The sequence below is a fragment of the Poeciliopsis prolifica genome, unplaced genomic scaffold (assembly GCF_027474105.1).
Source record: "Poeciliopsis prolifica strain line A6 unplaced genomic scaffold, Auburn_PproV2 SCAFFOLD022, whole genome shotgun sequence".
Lineage (NCBI taxonomy): Eukaryota > Metazoa > Chordata > Actinopteri > Cyprinodontiformes > Poeciliidae > Poeciliopsis > Poeciliopsis prolifica.
The window spans coordinates 3846596-3870783 of NW_026562397.1; the positions used below are offsets into that span (position 1 = coordinate 3846596).

At 40.6% G+C, this 24188-nt stretch overlaps 1 protein-coding gene across 3 annotated transcripts in view; it reads left to right on the forward strand.

Annotated features, from left to right (window-relative positions):
* Window positions 1-5651: 5651 nt before the first annotated feature.
* pitpnm3 (PITPNM family member 3) overlaps window positions 5652-24188 on the forward strand; it is a 122764-nt gene continuing 104227 nt past the window's right edge. For all 3 annotated transcript variants that reach the window (XM_055045374.1, XM_055045376.1, XM_055045375.1), the window contains exon 1: window positions 5652-6265. In XM_055045374.1, coding sequence (XP_054901349.1) covers window positions 6241-6265 — 25 coding nt within the window. In that variant the 5' untranslated portion in view covers window positions 5652-6240. The remainder of the gene's footprint in view (window positions 6266-24188) is intronic.

A 24188-nucleotide genomic window follows, 5' to 3' on the forward strand; every position in this document is an offset into this window, starting at 1 on the left:
CACTTTTTTTACTGTTGTGACGAATCCTTCTTTGCGCCATCATCTCCAGAAGTTCCACAGTCCTCAGAAAAAAACCAGCCCTTCTTTATCAGCCGTAAATCATTTTTGCTTTGCGTCGGTCCTAAAATCCCCAATGAATTACGTCAAAGTTTGCGATTGTAGTTGTAAAAGTGAGGAAAAAGATGCAGATGCTTCTGTGAAAAGACCAGAATTAGCAACTGTTTTGCACATGATTATAATTTCTAATGATCGGAGGGGGTTAGACCTTCCCTCTGGCCGGCGCTGACTCATTACCAGAGCTCATTTCCAAACCCAGTCAGGATTTCACCGACTGCTGTGCATTTGTGATGCTTTGAGGGGGAACAGTTATGTGTTGGGAAAGTATGTCCAGTATTTGACATTTAAGTCGGGAGTTGTGTTTTTTTTTTTTTTTTTCTTTCAGCTGACGCTCTGTATTTGTATCAGATGAATGTTAAGTCCTTCGGCTTATTAGTCATGCTGGCAGCAGGGTTGGTCATTGTTGAGCAGTCTGTCAGGCAGGACTTGCCATAGCGTGCATTCTAATGTCCTCTGATGCAAATGCGTAGATTTTGGTTAAATCATTTCTTAGGCCGTGTTTTATTCCGGAGATGCACAAAGAACTGGGGGATCTGATCTGGCAGTCAACATGCTTATGAATATATTTCTTTCTAATATTTCGGAGGAAGCATAGATTTTTGTCTTTACTATGTATGCGTTAAGCCATCAAGATGCTTTTGTGTTAAAAGTGACAGTGGTACTCCTTTCTTTGTAGAGATTTATGCAAGTCTTTTTTGTGGGTGTTTTTAAAAAGACAAAAAGTATAACAATGTCAGTTCGGGTGAGTTCATCACAGTTAGAGTAATAGTCGTGGTGAACTTGATCTTACTGGTTAAATGTTTAAATCTTCATACTTATTGCTCCATAATTGTGTGTAATATGTTTCCCGATTGACACATTTTGGAAAACGAAAAATTTTCAGCACATCTTTTGAGCTTTGCAACATGTCATAATGTTATTTGCTCCCTCGTCAAAAACCTTTCATGTACGTTTGAGAGCCATTCAGCTGTGCAAAATGGCTGAATGAGCCGAAGCCGCATCCTCTCTGTTTTCTGGGTGCAGCTGCAGTTTCCAAGCGTCTGAGCTTCTGCCTCACAGAGCAGCCTTTCCCCGTGATCTCCCCACTTAGCTCCTTCAGACTAGCCAGCAGCAATTAGCAAACACCTGGTAGAACTGTACGTTTGCCAAGTTCATTATACGAGCTACTTCTGAATGCAGCGCTGGTAAAAATGTCGTTAAAGAGTTAATATAGGAGCCATCTTGTGTTGGTGACTTCCTGAGGGCAGAGTTTCAGGACGAACAGGAGTTTTTAAAGAGACAGAAGCCCAATTTCAAGGTGTTAAATTCCTTATAGGCCATATGTGATATATACAACATTTTTATAGCAAATGAAGTTCATATAGCTACTTCACTGTACTATAAAAAGGCAATATGTGCATGGAAAACAAATAATACTGTCCCTTTAAATGACCATCTAATGTGGCTCGTCTAGTCATCTGTCGGTTTTGTCATCTGGAGTTTGACAGTTTTGCTCATTGTGACTCAGGTTGGATGGAGAGCATCTGTGAACTGCATCTTTCAGTTTTTGCAAGTTGGATTTAGGTCTAGACCACATGTGTCAAACTCAAGGCCCGGGGGCCAAATCCGGCCTGCCGAAGCATTTTATGTGGCCCTCCACAGACTAAACTAAACACTAAGTGTGATTAAATATTATATTATCAATCATATCAATGCAGTTTTTATCTGTTTACTGCCAATTTATATCAATCAATCCCTCCAGTTTCTTGAGAATTTAGTTTATGTATGATTATAGTCCATGATTTATACAGCGAGTAGATAAAAAGTCTTATTTATTATTAGTTCCTGAAGGGACTGAATAGATCTTCAATAATATGATGTAATTTTAAGAATTCATTGACATCAACAGTTTGTGAACAGGTTTTATCAAAACATTCTGGCACAACAGGCCCTTTAAGAGCCTTCATGATTTTGATTTGGCCCAAAACGAAAATGAGTTTGACACACCTGGTCTAGACATTAACTGGGCCATTCTAACAGATGAACATGTACTAAATTAAAACCATTCCATTGAAATTGACTCTATGTTCATGATTGTTCTCGTTAAAAGCTAAACTTCCACTTGAAGTCTTTTGCTGATTTTTTTCCCTTTAATTTATTGGATTTTACATTTTTCTTTATTGAAGGTGTCTCAACATTTATCTTTGTGTTACTATTATTACTTGATTTTATTTTACTTCCCTTGAACTAATGCCAGTTTCTCCCTGCAGCTGAAAAGCACCCATTTGTATAAATGCTATAAAGTTAGATTCTTGTTATCTGACCAGAGTATCTTCGTCCTCACCGTTCCCCTACTTTAAACTGAAGTTCTTCCTGCTTTCTTTCAAAGTTAGCTTCTCCCTTGCTATTTTCCTATTGGCCAGATTTGTGGCATGCGTGGCTATAACCTGTCTCCAGATTCTGCCACTTGAGGAGAGTTCCCTCTTGTTTACTCCTTGTCAGTGTAGGTAGTGACCAGTGTGGGTCAAAACGTTATTTTTTCCATTTTCAGATGGCGGATTGAACCGTTTTCTGAGAAAAGCTTCAATCTTATGATGCCGTTTTATAGCTTCAACCTGCTTTAAACCTCCACACACCTTGATTCCTGACTTATGTGTCTCTGCTGGTCTTCGCGATGCTGTTTGTTCTCTGTTCAGTCAGTGGAGGTACAGAAGTAAAGCAAAGTAAAGTGCATTTGTCTCCCCACAAGGCGGAAACAAAAAAATATGCACCTTAGCAACTTCTGTCTGCTGACTGGCCAGCATGCTGTATTTTGTGACTCTTTAATAGCTCCTAATGCGCTTTGTGCTGCTGTAGCAAATGTTCCCTCCATTTCCCAGAAAGCCCCGCAGTGGTTATAAACAGAGCAGCCTGGGAGAGTTTCAGTGTCCTGTACGTTACGTCAGCAACCGTTGACATCTTTGCAGCAGAGTTCTTAGTTGTGTCTCTTAAAGACAGTGAAAGCTAGTCTTCAGACGCAAGGGTGTAACTTTGTGTCGCAAGTCGGTGGGGACAAGGAGGAACTGGGGGAGTGGCGGGTCACTCCCCCACAGTTGTACCCACAGTTAATTGTTTTCTTAGTAATAAAAGTAAAGCAAAAACTTAAATGTGAATGTCATACAGTCATATTCAATAATTTAGGATATACGTCCTGATCAGGCTGGTCAGATTAATAGTACCTTTCGAAAAATAACCTTTTAGCAGAAACGTAAATATATCAAAATGGAAGTGATCTAATAAATCCACTTGGTGATGGAACTGCTGACAAGGGATCTTTTTCTCCAACACTTGTTTTTTCCTTTTTGGAAGAATTATCACATAGTTGCCTTTTGTTATTTGATTTTATCAAGTGCTAAAAACATCAACAACACAACGTCCTGTAACAATCAAAATGTTATCAAACCTCTCAGAAGCAGAATAAGTAACTTCTGTGTGAACCAAATGAATCCTTGTTCAAACTTGGTATTTTTCAGTGATGTGACTGAGCTGTCCCTCAGCTGGTTGGCAAAACCTTTTGTCCTTCTGACTCACATACAGCGGATGAGATACGATGTGTCTTTAATAAAACATTTAATGAAGACACAAAACCTTTTATGGGTCTGGTTGGAGCAGTTGGTGAGTGGACTTATCACTGGATTCTGTAAAACGGGGCTTAAAGCTGAGATGTTTGTATAAATTCTCCCTGCCAATAAATCTATAAATAGTTTGGTTTATATCAGTTCTGAAGGCACATAAAGAAAAAAGTGTAGGAAATGTTGGTGGGGGACATGTCCCCTTCATGCCAGACTTGGTGGGGACATGTCCCCACCAGTCCTTCAGGAAGTCACACCCTTGTTCAAACAAATGATGAAAACTTTGCAAACTCCATCAGATTTAATCCAATGAGCCTTTTTTTCTCTCTCTCTCTCTCTCTGTCTCTCTTCCTGGACGCTGACAGTTCAGTCATTTGGCGTGATCAGTTCTATCCGTCTCCTCGACTTCCTGGCCTTGAGGCCTTTTCCATTAGTTTTCCTCTGTGGAATCTGAGCTCGGCGCTCCACACAAATAGCAGGCCGTCGCCGACTTCCATGAAAATAACAAATTGCTTTTGTGTGTTCCTTTTGGAGCTCGGTAATGTAGCACGCCAGTCTTTTATATTCCAGGGCGACGGGTCGACCACGGGCATTTTCCCCTTGCGTCGGTTTTCGTCTGTCGTTGTGTGGGGCTTTGTTGGCGACGGGATCTCACGCGTGATCCCATCTGAGGAAGCAAGGGGTGGAAGCAGCAGGTGCTGCTGTGGCCACTTCACGCACGATGACAGCGTAATGTGTGAGAGGAGCTATTTAAAGGCAATCACAGTCAAGTGCCGCCATTCAGATATGGACTTAAGAGTGAATCAAGATTTAGCTGTAAGGTGAAACATCTGCCGAGTTAAAACGCTCCAAAGTAAATCTGTGGGAAAGTGACTCAATGGCTTGATTTTGTCCCTGGGAAAAGCAGGAGTTCGATTTTTAAGAGTTTCTATTCTTGAGCCTCTGACAGATCCAAAAAATGTTTTCTTTCTGCTCTGGTTGCTGCCCCTGGATGACCAGGGTGGCACCTGCTGCTTCAGTGATTCAGAGTTAACAAGGGTGATGGCTCACACCTCCACATGCAGCAGACACCTTGCAGATGCACTCGTGGTTTTTTTTCCACTATTTTTTCACGCTGCAACCTAAAACTTCAATCTGTTCTGTTTGGATTTTATGAGATGCGTATAGACATGATAGGACATTATGAACTGAAAGGAAAAGGGTTACTGGTCATTTTTTTCAGACAGCCTTCTAGTTAAGTCGTTAATAGACATGGCGACGCCATTGACGCTTTACTTCCGGTTTTAAGTTTATGTTTGTTTATGTTTACACACCATGTATGACGTCAACGTCATACATGGTGTGACGTTGACGTTAGACGCACTCTGACATGCGTGTTTTGTCATATGAACCCGTTTCCGCCACATCTTACCAACCAGCGAGGTCCTTCTCCATCTTACTGCTTATGACGCGAGGAGCGGCCATGTTCAAACAACATGGCCGCTCCTCGCAGCAGAGGTTAGACGTGTGGGGAACACGTTTGTCTTACAAACGCTTCCCTGCGCCTAAAACAAATGTTGCGCCGGAAACTCTAAACTGACCAGATTAAAAGTTGTGTTTGCTCAGTGAAAGCAGCGCTCACATTGGTATTGAGAGGTGCAGGTAACAAAGTTTATGGGCGTCGCCATGTTGGAATTCGAGAACGCGCCGGTTCGTAACGGCGGCGCTCGGAGTCGCTGCTCGTCTCGCGGCAGGAAATCCGACTGCGAAGGTGGTTCCAGTTTGTTTTTCGGACTGAGAAGCAGCTGGTCGGAAAATGTAACAAACGCAACTAAAAGCTCCAAGAATATTTCGCAAAGACTCAAAGCAACAAATGACATCAACTGGAACTACGTGTGTTTCTAAAGTTGTGAGCTCGTTCTTGTCACCTGCCTTTCCACATGCTGCCCTTATCAACTGCTCGTCTTGCTGAACAGGTGTAAACCTTTATATTCCCTTAACGAGTCCGCCTTCCGTGTTTCCCTTGGCTGTTTTGGGGGCGAAAACACAGAGGGTGAAGGCGCAGAGGACGGCGGCCTCAGTCCCGGACCGCGCGCACCGCTGGAGGCAGTCGAGCTGCAGAGCGGAGCCTCTGTGTGTGTGAAGCAACTCCGGCTGATGTTTGCGGCGGAGAGGAGAGACGAGACGAGGAGAGGAGAGAGACGGACGGGGAGAGCGGGAGCTGTGGTGGGCATGACATTTGAGCAAAGTCTGAACAGGAACAACGCGCCGCCTAAAGTAGCCATGTCTGCGGCACGGCGCTCCGCTGGACTTCGCACAGGTGAATCAGAACTCCGCAGTGGCTTCAAGCCCCGCTTCTTCCGCCGCTGAACGGGGATTCAGAGGAGGGAGCAGAAGCGACGAGGCAGAGCCCGCTTCACCCCGCTGCGGACTGGCAGGTGCAGCCGCCAGGAGAGAGGGGCGGAGGGAGGCTGAGCTGCTGCCTAATTAACTCCCCGACGAGCGAGAACGCGGGGACGGCTTGAGGAAACAGGTGCGCACCGGAGAGGACACCATGTCAAAGGAGACAAAAGGAAGAGGTAAGGGGCACGGAACGTCACCGGTGGTCTCGTGCGAACAGGTAGACTCTGTGTCTCGCGCTGGTTCGGCTGCGGCTGCATGCGTGAATGCATGGAGGGGATGGATGGGTGGATGGATGGATTGATAGATGGATGGATGGATGGATAGATGGATGGATGGATGGAGTCCGTGACGGAATGCGCGACAATCGCCACGGACTCCCGCATGTGAGACAACCTCCCCTCCCCAGCCCCCATCCTCCCGGGTTCGGTCCAGTCCGGTCCTCATCTGCGTGCTGGTCTCCCTCATGTCCCTGTTTGTCCGCGTTTCCCCGCAGGTGACACAAGTCAGTGGGGGTCAAATGTTGTAGAAGAGACATGGAGGTGAAGACGAAGCTGCCTTTCACTGTCCCACATTTTCTGGGTCGCTGCTGGTGTTGAAATTCAAACGGCTCACATTATAGAAGTTCAGAGTCAGAGGCTCAAAGATGAGCAATTGCAAAGTAAAAAAAAAAAAAGAAAATGAAAAACCCAGCAGAATACAGAGTGCTTTAGTGTGCTAATAATAGCAGGGAGGTTTTTTTTATGCAGCTCTTTTGATTGCTGAACTGGATTTGCAGAAATGAGAGCTGACAGGACAGCATCACTGGAGGCCTTTGAAGTCATGACATTTCTGTTGCATGAAAAGGTTCATTGTTGCTCTGCAAGAGGAAAAAGAAAAAGAAAAAAGGATTATATTGCTGCACAAGTGCCACTTGTTTGCATTGTGTCAGTCATAGAAAGGTGCGATTTGAAGCATCTTCTTTCGGATTTGCTGGAGATCAGGAGGCTTGATCCTACTCACTGGAATGAAATGCGATGATTAACTTGCAGCATGAGTATTTCTCCCATCCTCAGAAGCCAGTCTGTGAATCTCCTGCAGCTCCTGCAGCTCCTGCAGCTCCTGGCTCCGTGTTCTGCACGTGGCCCCTGCGCTCTGACCTTTCCCACAGGCCCAGGAGTGGACGGGGCACTTTCCCACAGGGATCAATGACATTTCAGATTATTGTCAACCTAAGTGGTGACAAAACGTGTCACCACTTAGTAGTAGGGGATTTCATTTATTGCTGCCTGTGGATTTAAAGCAATGTCCTCGCATGCATGCCCGGGCGCAGGGTGCACATGTTTTAATATAGACGCATGAAGCGATACACGTTTGGTTTGGTTGTTTTACAAATATGAGCAAGGTGGTGTGCATTTGTGTTCAACCCCTTGAATACCATACTCCTAAATTGGACCTTACATAAGGAATTGCCTCAAAAATCACCTAATTATGAGGTTGCATTCACACCACCCCCCCTGTGTAGCCCACTTTAATAAAACTCAATATTTGTTTGCCTTGAATGTCTGGTTTGGTTGGAGAGACGTGAATACACAATCAAATTCTGATGCAGACCAAAAAAGCAACCTCTGGTCCGCCTAAAAGCCGAGGTCTCGATTTGGTTGAAGCAGGAAGTGAACTGTAGCATTGGGAATCTGGGGTAAAAACAAACTAAACAAACGTTGAGAGTCTTACGCCAGTGGGAGAAAGTGGCCCACTGTCTGTAACCAAAGACAAAAGACAGGAGTTAAAATCCAAAGTTCAGTAATTCTTGGGGCAGCGCCACCCCTGGTGAGGGGGGTGAACCGGTTTATCAAAGGGTTTGGCTTGTTTGACACAATGCCATGTGAACGCAAACCGCAAAAAATGAAAGCCATTTATGTACATGTTAAAACGCAATGAAAAACTCAAAGACTTTAAACTGTATGCTTGTTCTCTCTCTCTTTTTTTTCCCCCAGATTAATTACCCAGCTGAGTATTCCTTAAAGGTTACTATTCAGACACAAGCTTATGTGTAGCTGCATCAATTTAGATCAATGGGGCAAACAGGAACAAATGAGAACAAACGGGACAAATACACATTGTCAAATTGCATAAATCAAACTAAATTAACTTCATCAAACATTAATAGGCAGCAGTAGCAAGAATTGAAAGCTGGCAGGCAGCATACAGATCGGGGAAGATGAATTTAATTTCAACAATAATGCTAAAACATCTGGGCCACGGTTAAAGTTATATATATATATATGCAATGGGCTCTTTGCTATATGTGAGTTTACTTCCCATAGCTCCTGAAAACTGGTCTTGGAGATAAAAGCAATAACTTCAGAGGCTTGCCATCAATCTGCTGAGGAAACCGCAGCGTGGCACCCTGGCTGAAAAATCAAGCCTTCAGCCAGGCTTAAGGTGAACAAACAGATGGCGATGGGGTTTATACGCCCAGTTGTGGTCCAGCCTCTCCAGACGCTGCTAAATCATGACCAGCAGCAAGCTCAAAACGGCAATAGGTCTGATTTACAGACTTAATAAAATGGCACGTTTTTAGAGATTTTTTTGTTTTTGGGAATTGTACACGATTTCTGCAAAGTGTGGGGAAAATTCTGGAAACGTTTTGAGTTTGATTTAAGGGGTTTAAATAATGATCAAAATGTTTGGGGCTGTCACAACAGCAAGTTCTGCTGGATGATAAATTGTCTCAGTAGTAGCAGTAAATCATGGTATTGTTGTTTTTAAAACCATTTTCAGGTAAGACATTGATTATGGCACAGTGATGCAAGTTTGCTCTCTCAATGATAAACATTCATTTTATACGGAACACTGAAAACTGGTAATGGAAGATATTTTAGATATCAACAATAAAATTCAACCAAAATATTAAATAAAATGGAAATATTGAGCTAATTTTAATTTGTCATATAATCATATAATTAACTGCTAAATTGATTAATTTCTTATTGCAAGAGGTTTAAATACTGTTTAACTTTTCATTTGTTAGATTGTCTAAAGATTGCATCCGTCCATCTATTCATTTGATTCCTCTGTTTGCTGTTTTTGCAGGTTCAATATCTGAAGCCACAGACTGTGGAAATGTCTGCAGCAGATCCTGATAGAAAAACAAATTAATTGAGAAGCTTGCGTTCACCAGAAATCAGACATGAAGTTGTCTATTTTTAGCAGAGTGTCTCTCAAAAGACAAATTAGCTTTTCTGGTTTCATTGATTTTTTTTTTTTTAATCAAACAGCTGCAGCCGGATGTTTTCCTCCTATTAATCTTTTTTATTTTATATTTATTTGAGCCCTGGTGTAAAATTCACCTGCTAATAAAAACTGCACATTGAGGGTATTTGAGCAGAACTTTATGAAACAAAAATCAGCTATTTCAGCGGTTGTGAGGCTATCGGGAATATAGTTACATTTACAGTGTGTTGTGTTTCGTTTAATATCACTTTACTGTTCTTAATGTTCCAACTTATATGCATCAGCTTTTAAACTTATGAAAATAAGAGTCCCACCAGCAGCACCTGGAAAGACTTTAAATTTGCAAGTGTGGCTGATGTGTAAAGCTGTTGCTGTTTGCAAATGGAGATTTAATCCGATTTAGTCCATCTGATAGACACATGATCAATATAAATAGATAATACATCTGATAGAATATTTGATGTGTAGAATATTCGCTGAGCTGCGATTCAGAATGGCATTCTGGGAGATGTAGGCAGAAGAAAGGCAGCAAGCTGAGCAGTGGCGTCAACTAACTCACTCTTTTGTTACTTAGCAATGAGTAACTTGCGCAGTTTCAGGTTTCGCCACTGTGTCTAATAGCTGCTTTAAAACTGGATAAAACAGGAAAGGTCACACCACCAGCTTGGCATTATTTCAGATATTCCAAACAAAAAACAAACCGATAATTATTGATATCGTCTGTGATGAAACGCTTATATTGTGATAAGTTTTTCAGAAATATCGTCCAGCCCTACATTAACGTGAAAGATGTGGGTCCCAAACCACCACCTCAATATTTATACTGCTTTAAATTTCTGAATCTTTTACATTCATATTTATAATATTTTCTATAGATAACAAAGGAGCCCAGTGGCACACAGGAGCTCCACAGAGCAATGACTCGAACCATGAACATCCCAGATGGCATCACAGCTGCAGTGATTTGCAGGTTAAAATCTGCATCAATTGGAATGATGAGCTTCAAATAACAGGGGAGGGCTCAGTGCTAAGAGGCTCAATCATTTAAGGATTTGTGTGAACCTAAACAAAAAAGTGTCGGTTTTTAGCACCAAGGCTCCCAGCTCCCAGTTTTTATATATATATATATATATATATTTTTTAAATGTGTTTTGATAATTTCTTTCTGCCACACCCTTGCAGTCTTGCCATTTTCCTACTTCTTGGCCTCTGGTGAAATATGGTGTTACTCATCCCTGTTGGAGATTCAGCACAGCAGAGCATTTCTTTTGGTTTGGATTTAAATGAATCACAGTTTTATTTTTCCTCTCTATTGCTGTCTAAATAAAATAAATATGTCGTGTACCTGCGGCTTTGCTGAGATTTGGCATTGTGCTATAAATAGCTGCTGAATGCTGAGGAGCAATCTCTCTTTCTCTCTCTCTCTCTGTGTCTTTCTCTTCTTTTCTTACCTTGTAAAATTGAATGTTACAAAGACTTTTGTATGTGAAATGTTATTTCAGTCGACCGGTGGCACACGTGTGTCCGCCAAAAGCAATCGAGTTCCAGTCCATCAGCCATTTCTTGCCACTTAGACATGACAGATATGTGTTATTAGAATACAACAGCTTGCTGTGTCATGTTGCGTCTTCAGATTAGAAGCCGGTCCCCAGAGAGGCCTGTTCGCCAAACAGCGCCCCGGTGTTCTCTGGATATTACAGAGATGTGTGCTAATGCACGCCGCCCGCGACCTCTGTTGTTTTAGTTGATCTTACAAAACGCTGGTAATTTAAATTTAATAGCTGTTTGTCATGGAGAAGCACAGGGCCCGTCGCGTCGGGGCGCGAGCAGCAGCTCGGCCGGCCACGCCTGTTTGGGTTTCCGAGGCGAAGCGAGGCGGCGGGGGAGCGCTTCACCTGGAAGCAGAAACTCCTCTTCCTGTTGACTGCCGGTGGAAAAGGTCCGATTACAGAGATGTGGAGGGCAGGGTATTTTTCATTTCAGTCTTCTGCTTCAGATTTCTGGAGTATTTTACTGCAGGCTAAGTTTTTTTTTTGTTTTTTTTTTGTCCACAATTACTCCCTCACTCAAAACCGAAAGCAATCAGTCTGCTCTTAAAATTTGCCATTTGTCCAGCACCGGTAAATGGTCTGCATTTAAGATCCTATCAAGTGCTGTACAGAATGTGTTAGAATTACAAGGTGATGGTAGCAAACTGGGGTTCAGGTTCTTCTTCCAGGCACTTTAAAGCTGGAAATGTGATTTTATTCCTTCAGGTATATGGTGTAAATTGTACATTTTATCATGTACAACAATCAATACCAGATTAGTTTCATTGTCGTTGCATCTCATTTTGCTTTGAGATGCACCAGTCCGATATCAATATCTGCATTGGTCATACTGTACAAATTGCATGTCCCTAGAAATCATGTTAAAAACAATCCTTTAAACAACAAAGGAATATAGCAGTACTTCATAAAATCACAGCTTTGGGGACAAACATATTCTTCGTAAGAGCTGCAGTTTCTAAGCTTCTGAGAGAGCCCCTTCCCTGTGACTCTCACCACTCAGCTCATTTAGACTAGCCAGCAGCAATTAGCCAACACCTGGTGGAACGGCACATCTGCTAAGCTCATTACATGAGCTACTTCTCAGTGAGACGCTTGTAAAAATGTCGATAAAGTGTTAACAGAGGAGTCATGTTGTGATGACTTCCTGGAGGTGGAGTTTCAGAAAGAGCAAGAGTTTTTCAAGACGTTAAGTTACATTTTATGAAAGTCATATTTGATACCTAGCGTAGAAGGTAACATAATTACTTTATTGTGATATAAAATGGCATTGTACGCCTGGAAAACAAATAATAGCGCCCTTTTAAATGCAAAGAGAGTTCAGTTTTTAATCCTCAAAGTGACTTGATAAGTAAATTTTAGAAATAAATTCGGAGAAATTGCTTGGATTGGTTCCCCAAACACCTGGTATGAATTCTCCTGGTTGCCTCATTGTGTCTATTTACTTATTTATTTGTTTTGTTCCAGTCACCCATTCTCAGCTACAGTCAGTCACTTCTTGCTCCGCATAACTCTGATTTATAACTCTGATTCTCAGGAGCCGCTGCCCTGCATGTTTTATATATTTACCTGCTACATCGCAGCAGATTCCAATTGAAGGCTCATTAACAGCGGCTGCTGACCTTGGTGGCATGCTGAGGAGGTAATTCAACCATTTAAATCAGGTCTTTTGGAGCGGTGACACATCTTCAACATGCAGGGCAGAGGTTGTCGAACACCAAGGTTGAGAAACACGGCTGGATCCATTAGTCTTTATAAAACAGAATGCAGGATTGAATGTTCAATAAAGTGCATTTGTGTGTTTTGAGGCCATCTTTGAAGATTACGCGAATCTTTTTAAACTTCTTTTTTTAAATGTTTTTTTGGTTTTTATTGCCCTCTTTCTTCTTGTATTTTTACATTTTCATTTTGAGCTTTGTAAATTGATGTCTCACTGTTTCTAATTACTAAGATGACATGATGGAGCAGAAAATAGGTCTGTTTCTTAATACTTGAAATAAAAAAAAAACTAATTGTACCTCTTCAGTAATATTGATCTGTTTCACTGCGTCTTTAGTCGATTTCAAATGCTTATTTAACTGAATAGTTTCATTTTTCTCTGTTTCGCCATTTATAAACCAACACAAGAGTAACGATCTGATTTTAACTAGATGATCAGTCTGGTTATTTGCACAGGTAGCTAAGTTAAGGCTAACTGTAGCTTTATAGCTACTATTTTGAAACTGATTGGTTCATTTCAACACAATGACAATGTCATTTGTTGTTGTTGTTTTTTTTTTTTATATATATTGCCTAAAACTCAGAAACAACCAATCAGAGAGTCTTAGCTTTCTCAATCACGCTTTTGTATACGACGTTAAATATGCCAATGGTGGAAACAACTTAAAGTACCAAGAAAACTATTTATCCGCTATTTATCCGCTGTCATTGGTTGCTCCGCTGTGGGGAACCAGCTGGAGTTTTGCGGAAAGATGACAGTCAAAACTGCGCATACATGAGTGTGATTGACAGCACTAAGACAGCACCACCAAAAGTGACAGTACAAAATACTCATCACTGTGATTCCTCCCCGGTAGTTTTGTTAACACTCACACACTGTGTTCTCCTAAACTTTCATGCGGCGTCAATATGCTTTACTGCAAAACATCTCTTGTAAGACTCTGGATTGATCTGAACTGAGTTGTAACAAAGACACACAGAACATGTTATTGGCTCTGTTCCCAGGTATGCGAGATCTGAATAGATTCAAGAGAGCGTGTCTCATTTCCTGTGCATTTCTTTACAGCTTGACACCTCTTTATGATCGTCATCTCCACTCGGGCATGTTGCATGTTAAAATGAGCAGCGCAGACTCTACTCATTACCTCTTCTTTCACCGCGCGCAGAAGAAAAGACCTTATTGGATTTCCTCCTGACACCGCTGGCATCACGCTGCGATGCTGCGGCTTGTCCGACGCTCAGGAGGGCTTTGCAGCCTGAGAGAGCTCTCCTGCCCTTCCTCTCTTTAGATCCAGTTGCTCTTTCTTAGTCTCTTAGTCACTCGAGAGTTTGTGAGATTATTTTCAATTGCGAGGCGAAAAGTGATGGGTGGCACAGCTTTTTGGAGCAGCTGAATTGGGAGATGAGGAACCGCAATAAGGGAGGTAATTCCCTCAGGGTGAAAGCAAGTGATTAAAGGTAGATCATGTCTTTACTTTTGGGCCATCCTCAGCAGTGAGCAAATTAATTTTTACAACCTGCTGAATTATAAACTGTATAATTTCAAACTGTAGCAGTTCAATTATAGATATATACAGCTCTGGAAAGCATTAGGAGGCCATTTAAAATGACCAGTTTCTCTGATTTGACTTTTTATAGGTCTATGTTTGAGTATGTTTGAGTAAAATGAACATTGTTCTTTTATTTTATGAACTAGTGACAACATGTCTCCAATATTCCAAGCAAAATTGTAAGTATTTATTTGCAGAAAATGAGAAACGGTCAAAATAGCAAAAAAGATGCTGTGCTTTCAGACTGCAAGTAATGCGAAGAAAACAAGTTCATATTCATTTAGAAACATCAATACTGATATTTGAACTCTAGAAGAGTTCAGAAACCAACATTTGGTGGAATAACCAGGAGGTTTTCAGCGGTGGTCTATAAATGTTTTACAGAGCTGTATAATAGATCACAACTTTGAATTATTAATCCTTCAAAGTCAAAATGTCAAAAGTGGGTGATTTTTTTGTTTTTAATATCTTTTTTGTATAAGGTGCTAAAATAGTTGCTTATGAAACACAATAATCTGCACTTATTCAGCAGTCTGAACACAAATTTGTCTTGAGTCACCTGCTGTTCTAAAATGACTCACTGCGCACCAAAAGGACAAATCTGGGATTTCCTAAGAAGATCTGCCACAGAGGTTACTCTGGACACATATGACTTTGATATGTTTGAATTGTGATCGCTATCAGCACTAAGCAACCCTGCTCTGATCAATGCATTGGTTGTTGGAAGCGTAATTTATTCTACTCATGTTTGTATTATGTACCTCTGGACACTAAATGTGTAAAAACACAATTCTTTTTACTTGCCATCCGTAGCCGCGCTGCCGCAGTAGAACAACTCTGTCAATGAAATGAAACCTGGAGATGCATGTTCTCTCGTTTGGCTACGCTTCGCAAACTCATTGGCCATAACAACCAACTTCCAGCAGCTCCACGCGTGTTTCAGGATTTAACACCAAACAACATCCAAGCATTTCCCACACAAAGAACAGAACATTCAGATTGCTATAGTGTCATGTTTTCAGGCTTGATATTTATTTTACGATTATTAATATAAATAAGTCTGAACGCAGCGGTGGCAGATTTGCTCATTTAATGATCTGCTCTAGTGATAATCTGTCAGAGTTGGTGTGTTGGTCGCATTTGTTTTCTTCTTTTACTGAACTGAAAAACACCAAATTCTGCAGCACATCAACATGTTAAGGTTGTCAAAGTCAAGCTAGCATAACTGACCTACTTGTCTCTCATTATTTATTAACTTTTCACTGACTTAAGAAATGTGACACGACGGGGCCTTATGTAGCTATGTTGATAATTAGTAAAGGAGCACTGTGTTTCTTTATACATCACAAGTACATTTAGATTTAACAACTTGACAGCTAAAACCAATGGCAGTCATGACCAATGAGCAGTTTAAAAAAAAAAGAAAGAAAAATGTGATTAGCCAGATATTTGCAATCGGTGCACATGCATGCGCCAGGTTAGACCCTTTTTATTTTCATAATTATTTGTGCAATAAATTCAACAAAGTGTCTGAAACATTCCTGTCACACATTCCAGAGGTGCCCTGTTGGTTGGTGATCCGGTGGATGTGGAAACGGTTGAAATAATTGTCACGCTCCGGAAAGCGGTTCGAGTTTATTTAAGATTTGCGACGTGGTGCATTATCCTCCTGGAAGCAGCTTCAGAAGGGTCAGCATCAACACTCAGTGCAGGCTGCGGCTTTTATATCACGATCATTTGGTACGAAGTGTTCCGACGTGAGCTGAGGAATGATTCCCCTGCACCACCTCCATCCCGTTGGCGGGATGGATCTGTTCCCATCGGAACAGGCGACGTGTTTGAAATCTGTTCAAGCCCAATGTTAGTGAGCCAGTGTGAACTGGAGCCTCAGTCATTTGTTAGTGGACAGGAGTGATTTCTGCTGGTGTTGCTCATGTGGTTTTTGGTTGGACATGTCATTCAGAGATGGTATTCTGCAAACTCTGACTGTATACAAGTTATTTGAACGGCATCTTTCACCAGTTATCCCATTTTTGTACCGTCAGCCGCCATTACCTAGATAAATTTTTGTCGTTGGTCGATTCTCTGCTCTCCAGAGTATGACGGTCATTGTAGGTAATTTTTGATTTATTTTTTTATGTAAATTTTAGCCGAAAAACATTTTGATTTTTATCAGAAGTTTTCTAGAAAAACACATGAAAATTTCAGAGTTTCAAAAGTGAAAGATTTGCAAGAAAAATTTAGATCAATCTGAAATTTTCCAAAAGTGGAAAATGTTTGACTTTTCAAACTCGGAGTGTTTTCTTTCTAGAACGTTTTTGAGATCTTAAATATCTTATTTGTTTTCTTAGTATTTTTGGTGACCATCATACCAGACACATGGTTGTGCCTGAAAATACCAATTAAAATAAAACCAAACCAATAAAACGAAGATATTTGAATCCTACTTTAAATCATTTAAAGATAGAGTCAGAGTAATTACTCACTTCATTACGTAGTGACTCATACCACACACATATTTACTCTGTGTGCCACCTTAAAGTACAGTCTGTCTGGGGTTTGAGGAAAACTCTTCCTTCCTGTGTGATTTATGGAGATGAGGCTCTTCAGCAAAGCCACCTGTTAGGTAATTAAACTGAAATTAAAGCCTGGAGCACGATGAGACCCGGAGAACATACGGCTGAACCAGCGTTTCCTTTAGAGACTTTAGAGGTTAATGAATCACAGATTAAATCCTTTTTATTTCTATTTGATTGAGAATCATCTCAATCAAACAGGTTTTCAAATGATGTCCTCATGCTTTTACCAGTTGTTGGCAGAACAATCGTATAATTTCTAAGACAAACAATATGCACCCACTTATTTGTGTAACCACATTAGTTCTAGAAAAATAATCTGTTGGGGTTTTTTGCTACCTTAGTCTCATATGTTCTGTGGATCTGTATTGTTTGCACAACGTTATTGTGACTTAAGTAAATATGTCTTTAGCACCTTTAATGTGACATATACACTGTGAAATTCTACTAAAAATGCAAGTCTGTGAAGTAAAAAGAAAAAATGGTATCAATAACCTGGTAGCATTAGTAACAAATTTATAAAATATTTTTAATATCAGCAGTCTGATTAACTTAATGTAAACTTTAGCTGTTACGTTTGTATTGTTTAAAAGTGAATTGAAAGGATTTCATTGTGCAAATGTATCAGTCAGAAAAAGGGTGCAAAAGCCTTTACAACATTGTATTTACATCATAACGGAGCAAAGGTAGCTCCTGATAATTAGAGACAATCAGGATTGGCCGAGGCGTTACAAACCAGAACTCGTCTGTAAAACTGACAAAAAGACAAGGCGGCAGGTTCTGGTCATGAAAGCTGTAAAGATGTTTTAATTATTTATTTTTTTTGTCAAATACAAAAAGTAAACTCTGGGGCAACAATTTCAAATGGCTCTACATGCCACCTAAAGATTGTCATACCCACGGTGAGTCATACGTTTTTCACATGAAGGATGAAATTTCCTCCAAAACATTCGTTCATTTTAACCCAAAAGCTGAAGCTAATATAAAATATGTGGGGTTGCCTGAGAAGGAGTGTGAATAAGAAATATTCTCAAAATCTCACTGGTTTGGAGAGTGTTAAAATAGCAAAATCAAAATGTGGGAGATGTTTGTAGCTTGGTTAAAAAAAAAAAAAACATGGCTTAGCCATCACTAAGACTATTATGAATTGAAATCCTGTTTGCTGATTGGCCCAGCTGAAATTCTACTGAAGAAATTGAGTTCAATGGGAGAAATCTCAGATGGAGGACTGATGAGAACTGAGTTGAATTATGTTGGAAAGCAATAGCCAGGCTAATGTGTTGGTAGCCTGTTGAAAAGGGGGAATTCTGAGAGACAAAAAAGTTTAGATGTGCAGTATTAGCTATGTATTTAACTTCCTAACAAATGTATTTGTCACTTTTGAGTTGAACTGTGCAGGGTATGGGTCATATTAGAAGTAAAAGAAATTGTGACTTGATTAATCTTGAGTAATGTTCTTATAAGCCATAAAAACCTGCAGTTAGGGCAAGGGCACGAAGAATCTTAAGAGCCACAAATCCTCATGTAAAGCCACAAAAATAGCAGGAAATAAATGTCTCCGCTGCTCTTTTCCGAGAACGGATCATGGACTCTCCTGGTACTTTCCTTATTCATGAACACTGTGCAGGAAGGGATCTGTATAAACACTTGACACTGTTAATGTGACAAGGGGGAGCTCTGTGGCCGGTCTCCTGCCGGCAGACCTGCGTTCTATCACAACACTCCTGTCCCCTAAAATACCAGCCCACTAACATCTTAACGTCAAAGCCGGCTTCAGAATGTGATCCCGCAAACCAATGAATAAAATTACAGCAGCGCATTATCCCTTCACATAAAATCGGAGTTGAAGCACGTAGTGACGCGTCACCGGCAAACACATTTCTCACTCATCCCTCCCGCTGCTGGAGGCGGCCCTGCAGTCTCGGAGCGGATTTTGTCTTTTTCGAATGGTTTCTGGCACAGTTGTTTTGAGGCCCGTGTGACAGAAAGGAGGAGAGATGAATGACTGCCGATCTGCATTTTTCAGGAGCTGCACCTGAACCTCGCTCCCAGGGTCTATTATTTCACATCTTCAGCAGCTGCTTTCCAGTAGGGAAGACATAAAACAATCCCTTCCTCGCCAAAGCGTGGTGTATCTCTTTCTGAAAATATTTCTACTGTGTTGACGTTAAATGGCAAGTAGCAGAGATTAAAAAATTGCAGGATTAGTTTAAGTAGCATTAGTAACATAGTACTCTATGAGTCAGAAAGTGTGCTGGGACTATTGAGTTATTATGAGTCATGCAAAATCAAAGACATTTTTCGCTTGCTGACTGTTCTCTTAATATGCTTCAGCTCTTATGAAATATGTCATATTAATCATTTCTAAGGTCAAAAATCTGAAGTCTTAGTTTAATAATTTTGATTTTGAAAATAAAAATTTATGTAGCAGCATCTGTTTTTCTACAACGGCGTATTAGGGCCGTTGTAGATAAGTGGGGGAAAAAAAGGACATTTCTGACCAAAAAACTAAGATTTTCTAGAATAAAAAGTGGAAAGTTTGCTACAAAAAATATGATTTTTTTTTCTTATCTAGATCTGAGCTTTTTCTAACAAACTTTCACTCTTTAATTCAGTTTCAGATTTTTTTTCAAGAAAATGTCTGGGATCAATCTCAATTTTATTCATTTTCTGGCATGTTTTCAACTTTTAAACTCAAAAATGTCCGTTCTTTTTCTAGAAAATTTCTGAAATTTAAACTCAAATTTTGTGAGGGTGAAAATGTAACCTTCCTGGTTGTTTTTCTCTCTATCCCAGAACAGGATTTAGATTTGGTCCCCTTTCCAAGTGTAACACAGCTCAATTTTCAGCGACGGATCTGTTAAAATAAAACAAACCGTCTTTTTCAGTGTTAAATCAATAACAGCATGAAAGATGCAACTCAGGAAGTTTCCTCTTTAGCTTTGGTGAGATTACTTTTTCAATCTGTTTGAGTAAATTCCAGACTTCAGGAGCAGCTTCAATATTTATAATGGATGCTTGTGTTGCCTGAGGAGGTGAGAGTTTACTTGTCTTCATCTCCATGTGCCTGGCTTCTCTCGTTTTAAATCTGATATTTAGGAGTGAAGATCATTTTTGGGGGAAGTGCAGAAAAATGTTATTAGCTTAAAGTACGTTATAGAAATGACTCTCATCTCCCCTGGAGTTACAACACTAACAGAAGATGGAATCACTAATTACTTGCAGTCGGCTTTTATGCAGTTTAAGGAATCACTTTCAGTGTCTACTGTGACATAGTGAGACGTTTTTCAGAATTTGTCATGCTGCAACCACAAACCTCAATGTATTTTCATTTGAATTTGAAGTAACAGACCATCGCAAGCCATTTTGTGATTAGTTGTGTGGAAGGAAAATTATACCTGGTTTTCATAAGAGAAGAAAAAATCTCAAAGTGTCTTTTGTATGTCGCCCACTTTACTCTGATAATAAAATCTAAGCAAAGATCTAGATTGCATGTGACTCTAAACGGCTGAGGCTACCGCTAACTCCCTCCTAACGTCCCCTGGCTAACTAGCTAGCTTTTTTGCGTCTCTCATGGTTAAGTGCAAATTTATTGCCAGTTGGGTAGACGAAGGTGGAACTTTGCTGCTTTGCTTTAAATTGAATTCAGAATGGTCTTAAAATGTCTTAAATTTGAGCTGGTGAATCTCACTTTTTTTTTCTGCAGGTTGGTCAAACCTGCAGGAAGCAGAACATTTAGCTCCTGTAGTATGTTCAACTGAGGCATTGCATCATTCCCAGGGCCAAATTGAAATCAGGGTTAGTTTGACCAAATTCCTTCTTGCCGCCAACCATCGAAGAACTGTTGCACTATGGGAAAATATTTGCAATTTTGGAAACTTCAAGTCAAAGGATGCGAGGTTTAAAATAAAAGAAATATTGTCCTTATTATTAGATACTAATTGAATAATTTACCACATGTTCACTTGGGTGCTCTGATGCTACTGTGTGAAGCATCAGTCTGTCAAGCTGGAAATGTGGCTTCAGTGTGTGTGAGTTGGGGAGCGGAGGGGGCGTGTGTGATTGCAGCAGAGTTGCTTCAAAGATAAATGCTGTCCGTTCACCGTTCCTGCTGCCCTTCTATGTAAACGGCGCTGCAAGTGGATAATGGAAACGAAAGAGATGAAAGCGGCACGAGATGAATCACGAGGAGCCTCGTGTTTCTGCTTTTTCCTGCTCTGAAGTAAAGCTTTTCAGATACTTGGACACAAGTCTCTTTGAACACAATTCATTGAAGAGCTGGGCCTTTTCTTCCTCTCTGTACTTTCCCCAAGTTCCTCATTTAGTTTTAGAAGACAAGCTTTTGGGGTTTTCAGCCTTTGATTTTGCAGACAAAAGCAACCTGATCAAAATAACAGATGAAGGGCTGGTTCTGGTCTGGGTTTTTCTTTCTTTCTTTTTTTATTGTCTGAATGCTGAAACAGAATTTTAAGTGCCTAGTTAACGAGAAAGGAAAGAAGAGCGTAATATCATGTTTATGAGTCTGGAGATTGGTCAACCTCTAGGGGTGGGCAAACCTTTTGGCTCAGGGGCCACATAGACTTTTACAATTTGACTGCAGAGCAAGAACCAGATGCATCCATATCAAACATAAACATAAAGGAAGCATTACAGTTTTAATACTTGCATTCACTTTTAGTGGGAACGGTGTCGACCTTCCTTCTTTGCTAGTGCATCAAAGTCAGGTGTTGAGCCAAACAACACCGGCGTCCTCTGTGCCATCTTCTGGATGTTTGGAAAATGGTCGTCTGTGCGGTAGACGACCATCCTTGCATTGACTGGTTATTAGCATAATTAGCATTGTCTGGTTGTTAGCATAATTAGCTTGCTTGGTGGGAAAGTGGCGGCTGATGTTGTATTCTGTAAAAACAGCAACCGCTTCTTGACAGATAAGGTAAGCAGCTTTTGACCGGACTTCAGTGAAAAAGTATTTAGTTGTCCATTCATTATTGAACACTCGACACTCACTGTCAACTTTTCTTCTCTTTGGCCCACTCATTGTTGCAGAGTTCACAGCAGCAGAGTGATGGAAAAGGAAGAGATGATGTGTGGAAGGAAAATCAAGTCATGCATCACGGCGCCTAAAGCGCCCCCTGGTGGAGGGCCAGGCATTACGGGACTAGACCACATGATCATGATATGATTGATTTGGGGAATTCTGTACCAATCTTCGGCGGGCCAGATTAAAAAGACCAACGGGCCAGATGTGGCCCGGGGGCCGTAATTTGTCCACCCCTCTTACTCAAGACAATATTTTCTTGATCCTTTATTAACATTTCCGGGATCCGTTCTCCCTGGAAATCGTGTCTCCTAGGATTGTTCTTGTTGAGATGGAAAGTTATTTTTGACGAACAGAGCATTCGGTACTTTAATAACCGCAGTGAAGTTCTCAGGTGTTTCATCATTTATTGTTTTCAGGCAGACTGTTATCCACAGTCCTCGGTTTTCCATTAGTCTACCAATAATTATTTATATTTCACTAAAGAAAACCCTGTAGTTGTCATTAAGGTTGCATAACAAAATGTAATTGCAATACTTGGAAGTAATATTGCAATAGACCACTGAAGAGCTTTCTTATGTAATTAGGCAGGGACCTCTGTGTAATATAGTGCCAATGAATGAAAGGTGAAGTAAGGAGTATTTTAGATTTTATTATATTGATCAAAAGGAATTCCCCTGAGAAACAGCAATTAAATTGTTTTTAAAAATATATTAATGTTTTTTAAGCAGGTCATCAATGCACCACTGTTGCTGAAATAATGTTTAAATTTTTATTATTTTATGATTCATAAACATATGAGACGTGGAGGTGGAGGCAAATATGTGTTAAAGGATATTCAACAAGTTAAATGAGGCTTGCTTATAGTTACAATAAAATAATGAATGTTTTTACCAGTCTATCCTAAATCAGAGGGTTTTCTGTCGTTGGACTCAGCTGCTATTGAGTTTGAATGGGTCTTGTTGAAAAAACTAAATATCTTGTTATATGACATGTTTTTTATTTTATTTTCAGGGATACCGAGCAAGCATTGTAAAAAAAACTCTAGCTGGCGCTAGACTTGCATGCTCGTTTAGGTCGCATTTACCCAGAATGCTCCGGTCCGCTTGGCGTTCACATATGGATTCATACTGCGCTAGAGTTCACTTCAACTGAGTCCTATGTTTTTAGGCGAGTCAGTTTGTTATTTTGTAGTTCGATTGGGAATTCAGAAATACTAGCGTTCCATTAAAGCGATCCAAACATGGCCGGTGTGAATGCACCCTAAGTTATCTTTTGTTTGTCCTGTGTGTTAACAAGTACAGACAGCAAATGGAAGAACAGCCAGAGCTCCACAATATCTCTGATCTATTCATGAAATACTCTTAATAAAAGCCTGGTACACACAACGGTTGCACCTCTTCATGAGTGCACACCAGGAATCCTCCCCACTTCCTTCGTCAGGAGTAATTCTCAGAGACACTCAAGCCAGTTACTGTCCTGGATCTGTGAAGCCGTTTCCGTTTATGATAACCCATCGGCAAACCCATCGGTTTTAATTAAAAATGTATTAGGGGATATGAATTTGCTTGTAAGAGCAACACATATCTGCTATTATGCCATAAGTCTGCAATTCTAACTAGCATCTAAAGTCATTAAACCGTGGACAATTACGCTTACTGTCATTATAGTTTCCTTCAGCATTTTTTCTAACTGCAGCCATTACTGCTTCCTTGTTGGAGCTTTATTTGTAAGTGCTTTTTCTTTTCTTTTTAATTATTAAACACCGCTTGCTGTACAGTGTAATTATCCCACCACTGATTTCCAATACGCCACTTAGCGAGAAGCTGTGTACACAAGAAATATGACGCTCTTATAACTGCAGCTTACACGATCTGAGTCAAAGTGTCAACTCCGAGTTATTAAGTGTCGTGAAGTCTGAGGACGTCCTGTCATAAAAACCTCACCGTCCGCAGCCAAACAATCGTCTCAGTGATTCTACGTTCACATTTTCACTGCCGCGCTTCACGCCGTAAACTGTGGATCTATCAGCCATTCGCTGGGTACCTGCAGGGGCACGGCGCGCTGTAAACCCCCTTTAGGGAACTGCACATATAACTCCCATCGCTCAGTGGGGGGCGCATGGAGGAACGCATTTCTCGGTGATTGGTGCACGAGTGTGAGTCTGCAGTCACCTAAGAAATAATTTAGATTTGCAAATCCAGAGTAAAAAAAGAGTAAACAAAGTGCAGGACCGTCCAAAAATATGAGTTCAGAGTCACATCTATATTCATGTCCCTATGAGCAATTCATTTTACAGCAAGTTGCAATAAAATCAACAGTTAATATTTAGGTGGAGGGCTTCACCAGGACCAGTGTTTTTAGGGGCCCTAAGCAGATATTCCATGCATTTTTTATTATTTATTTTCTAAATCACTTTTGACCCCCAAATAAATAAATAAATACACCAGAAGTAT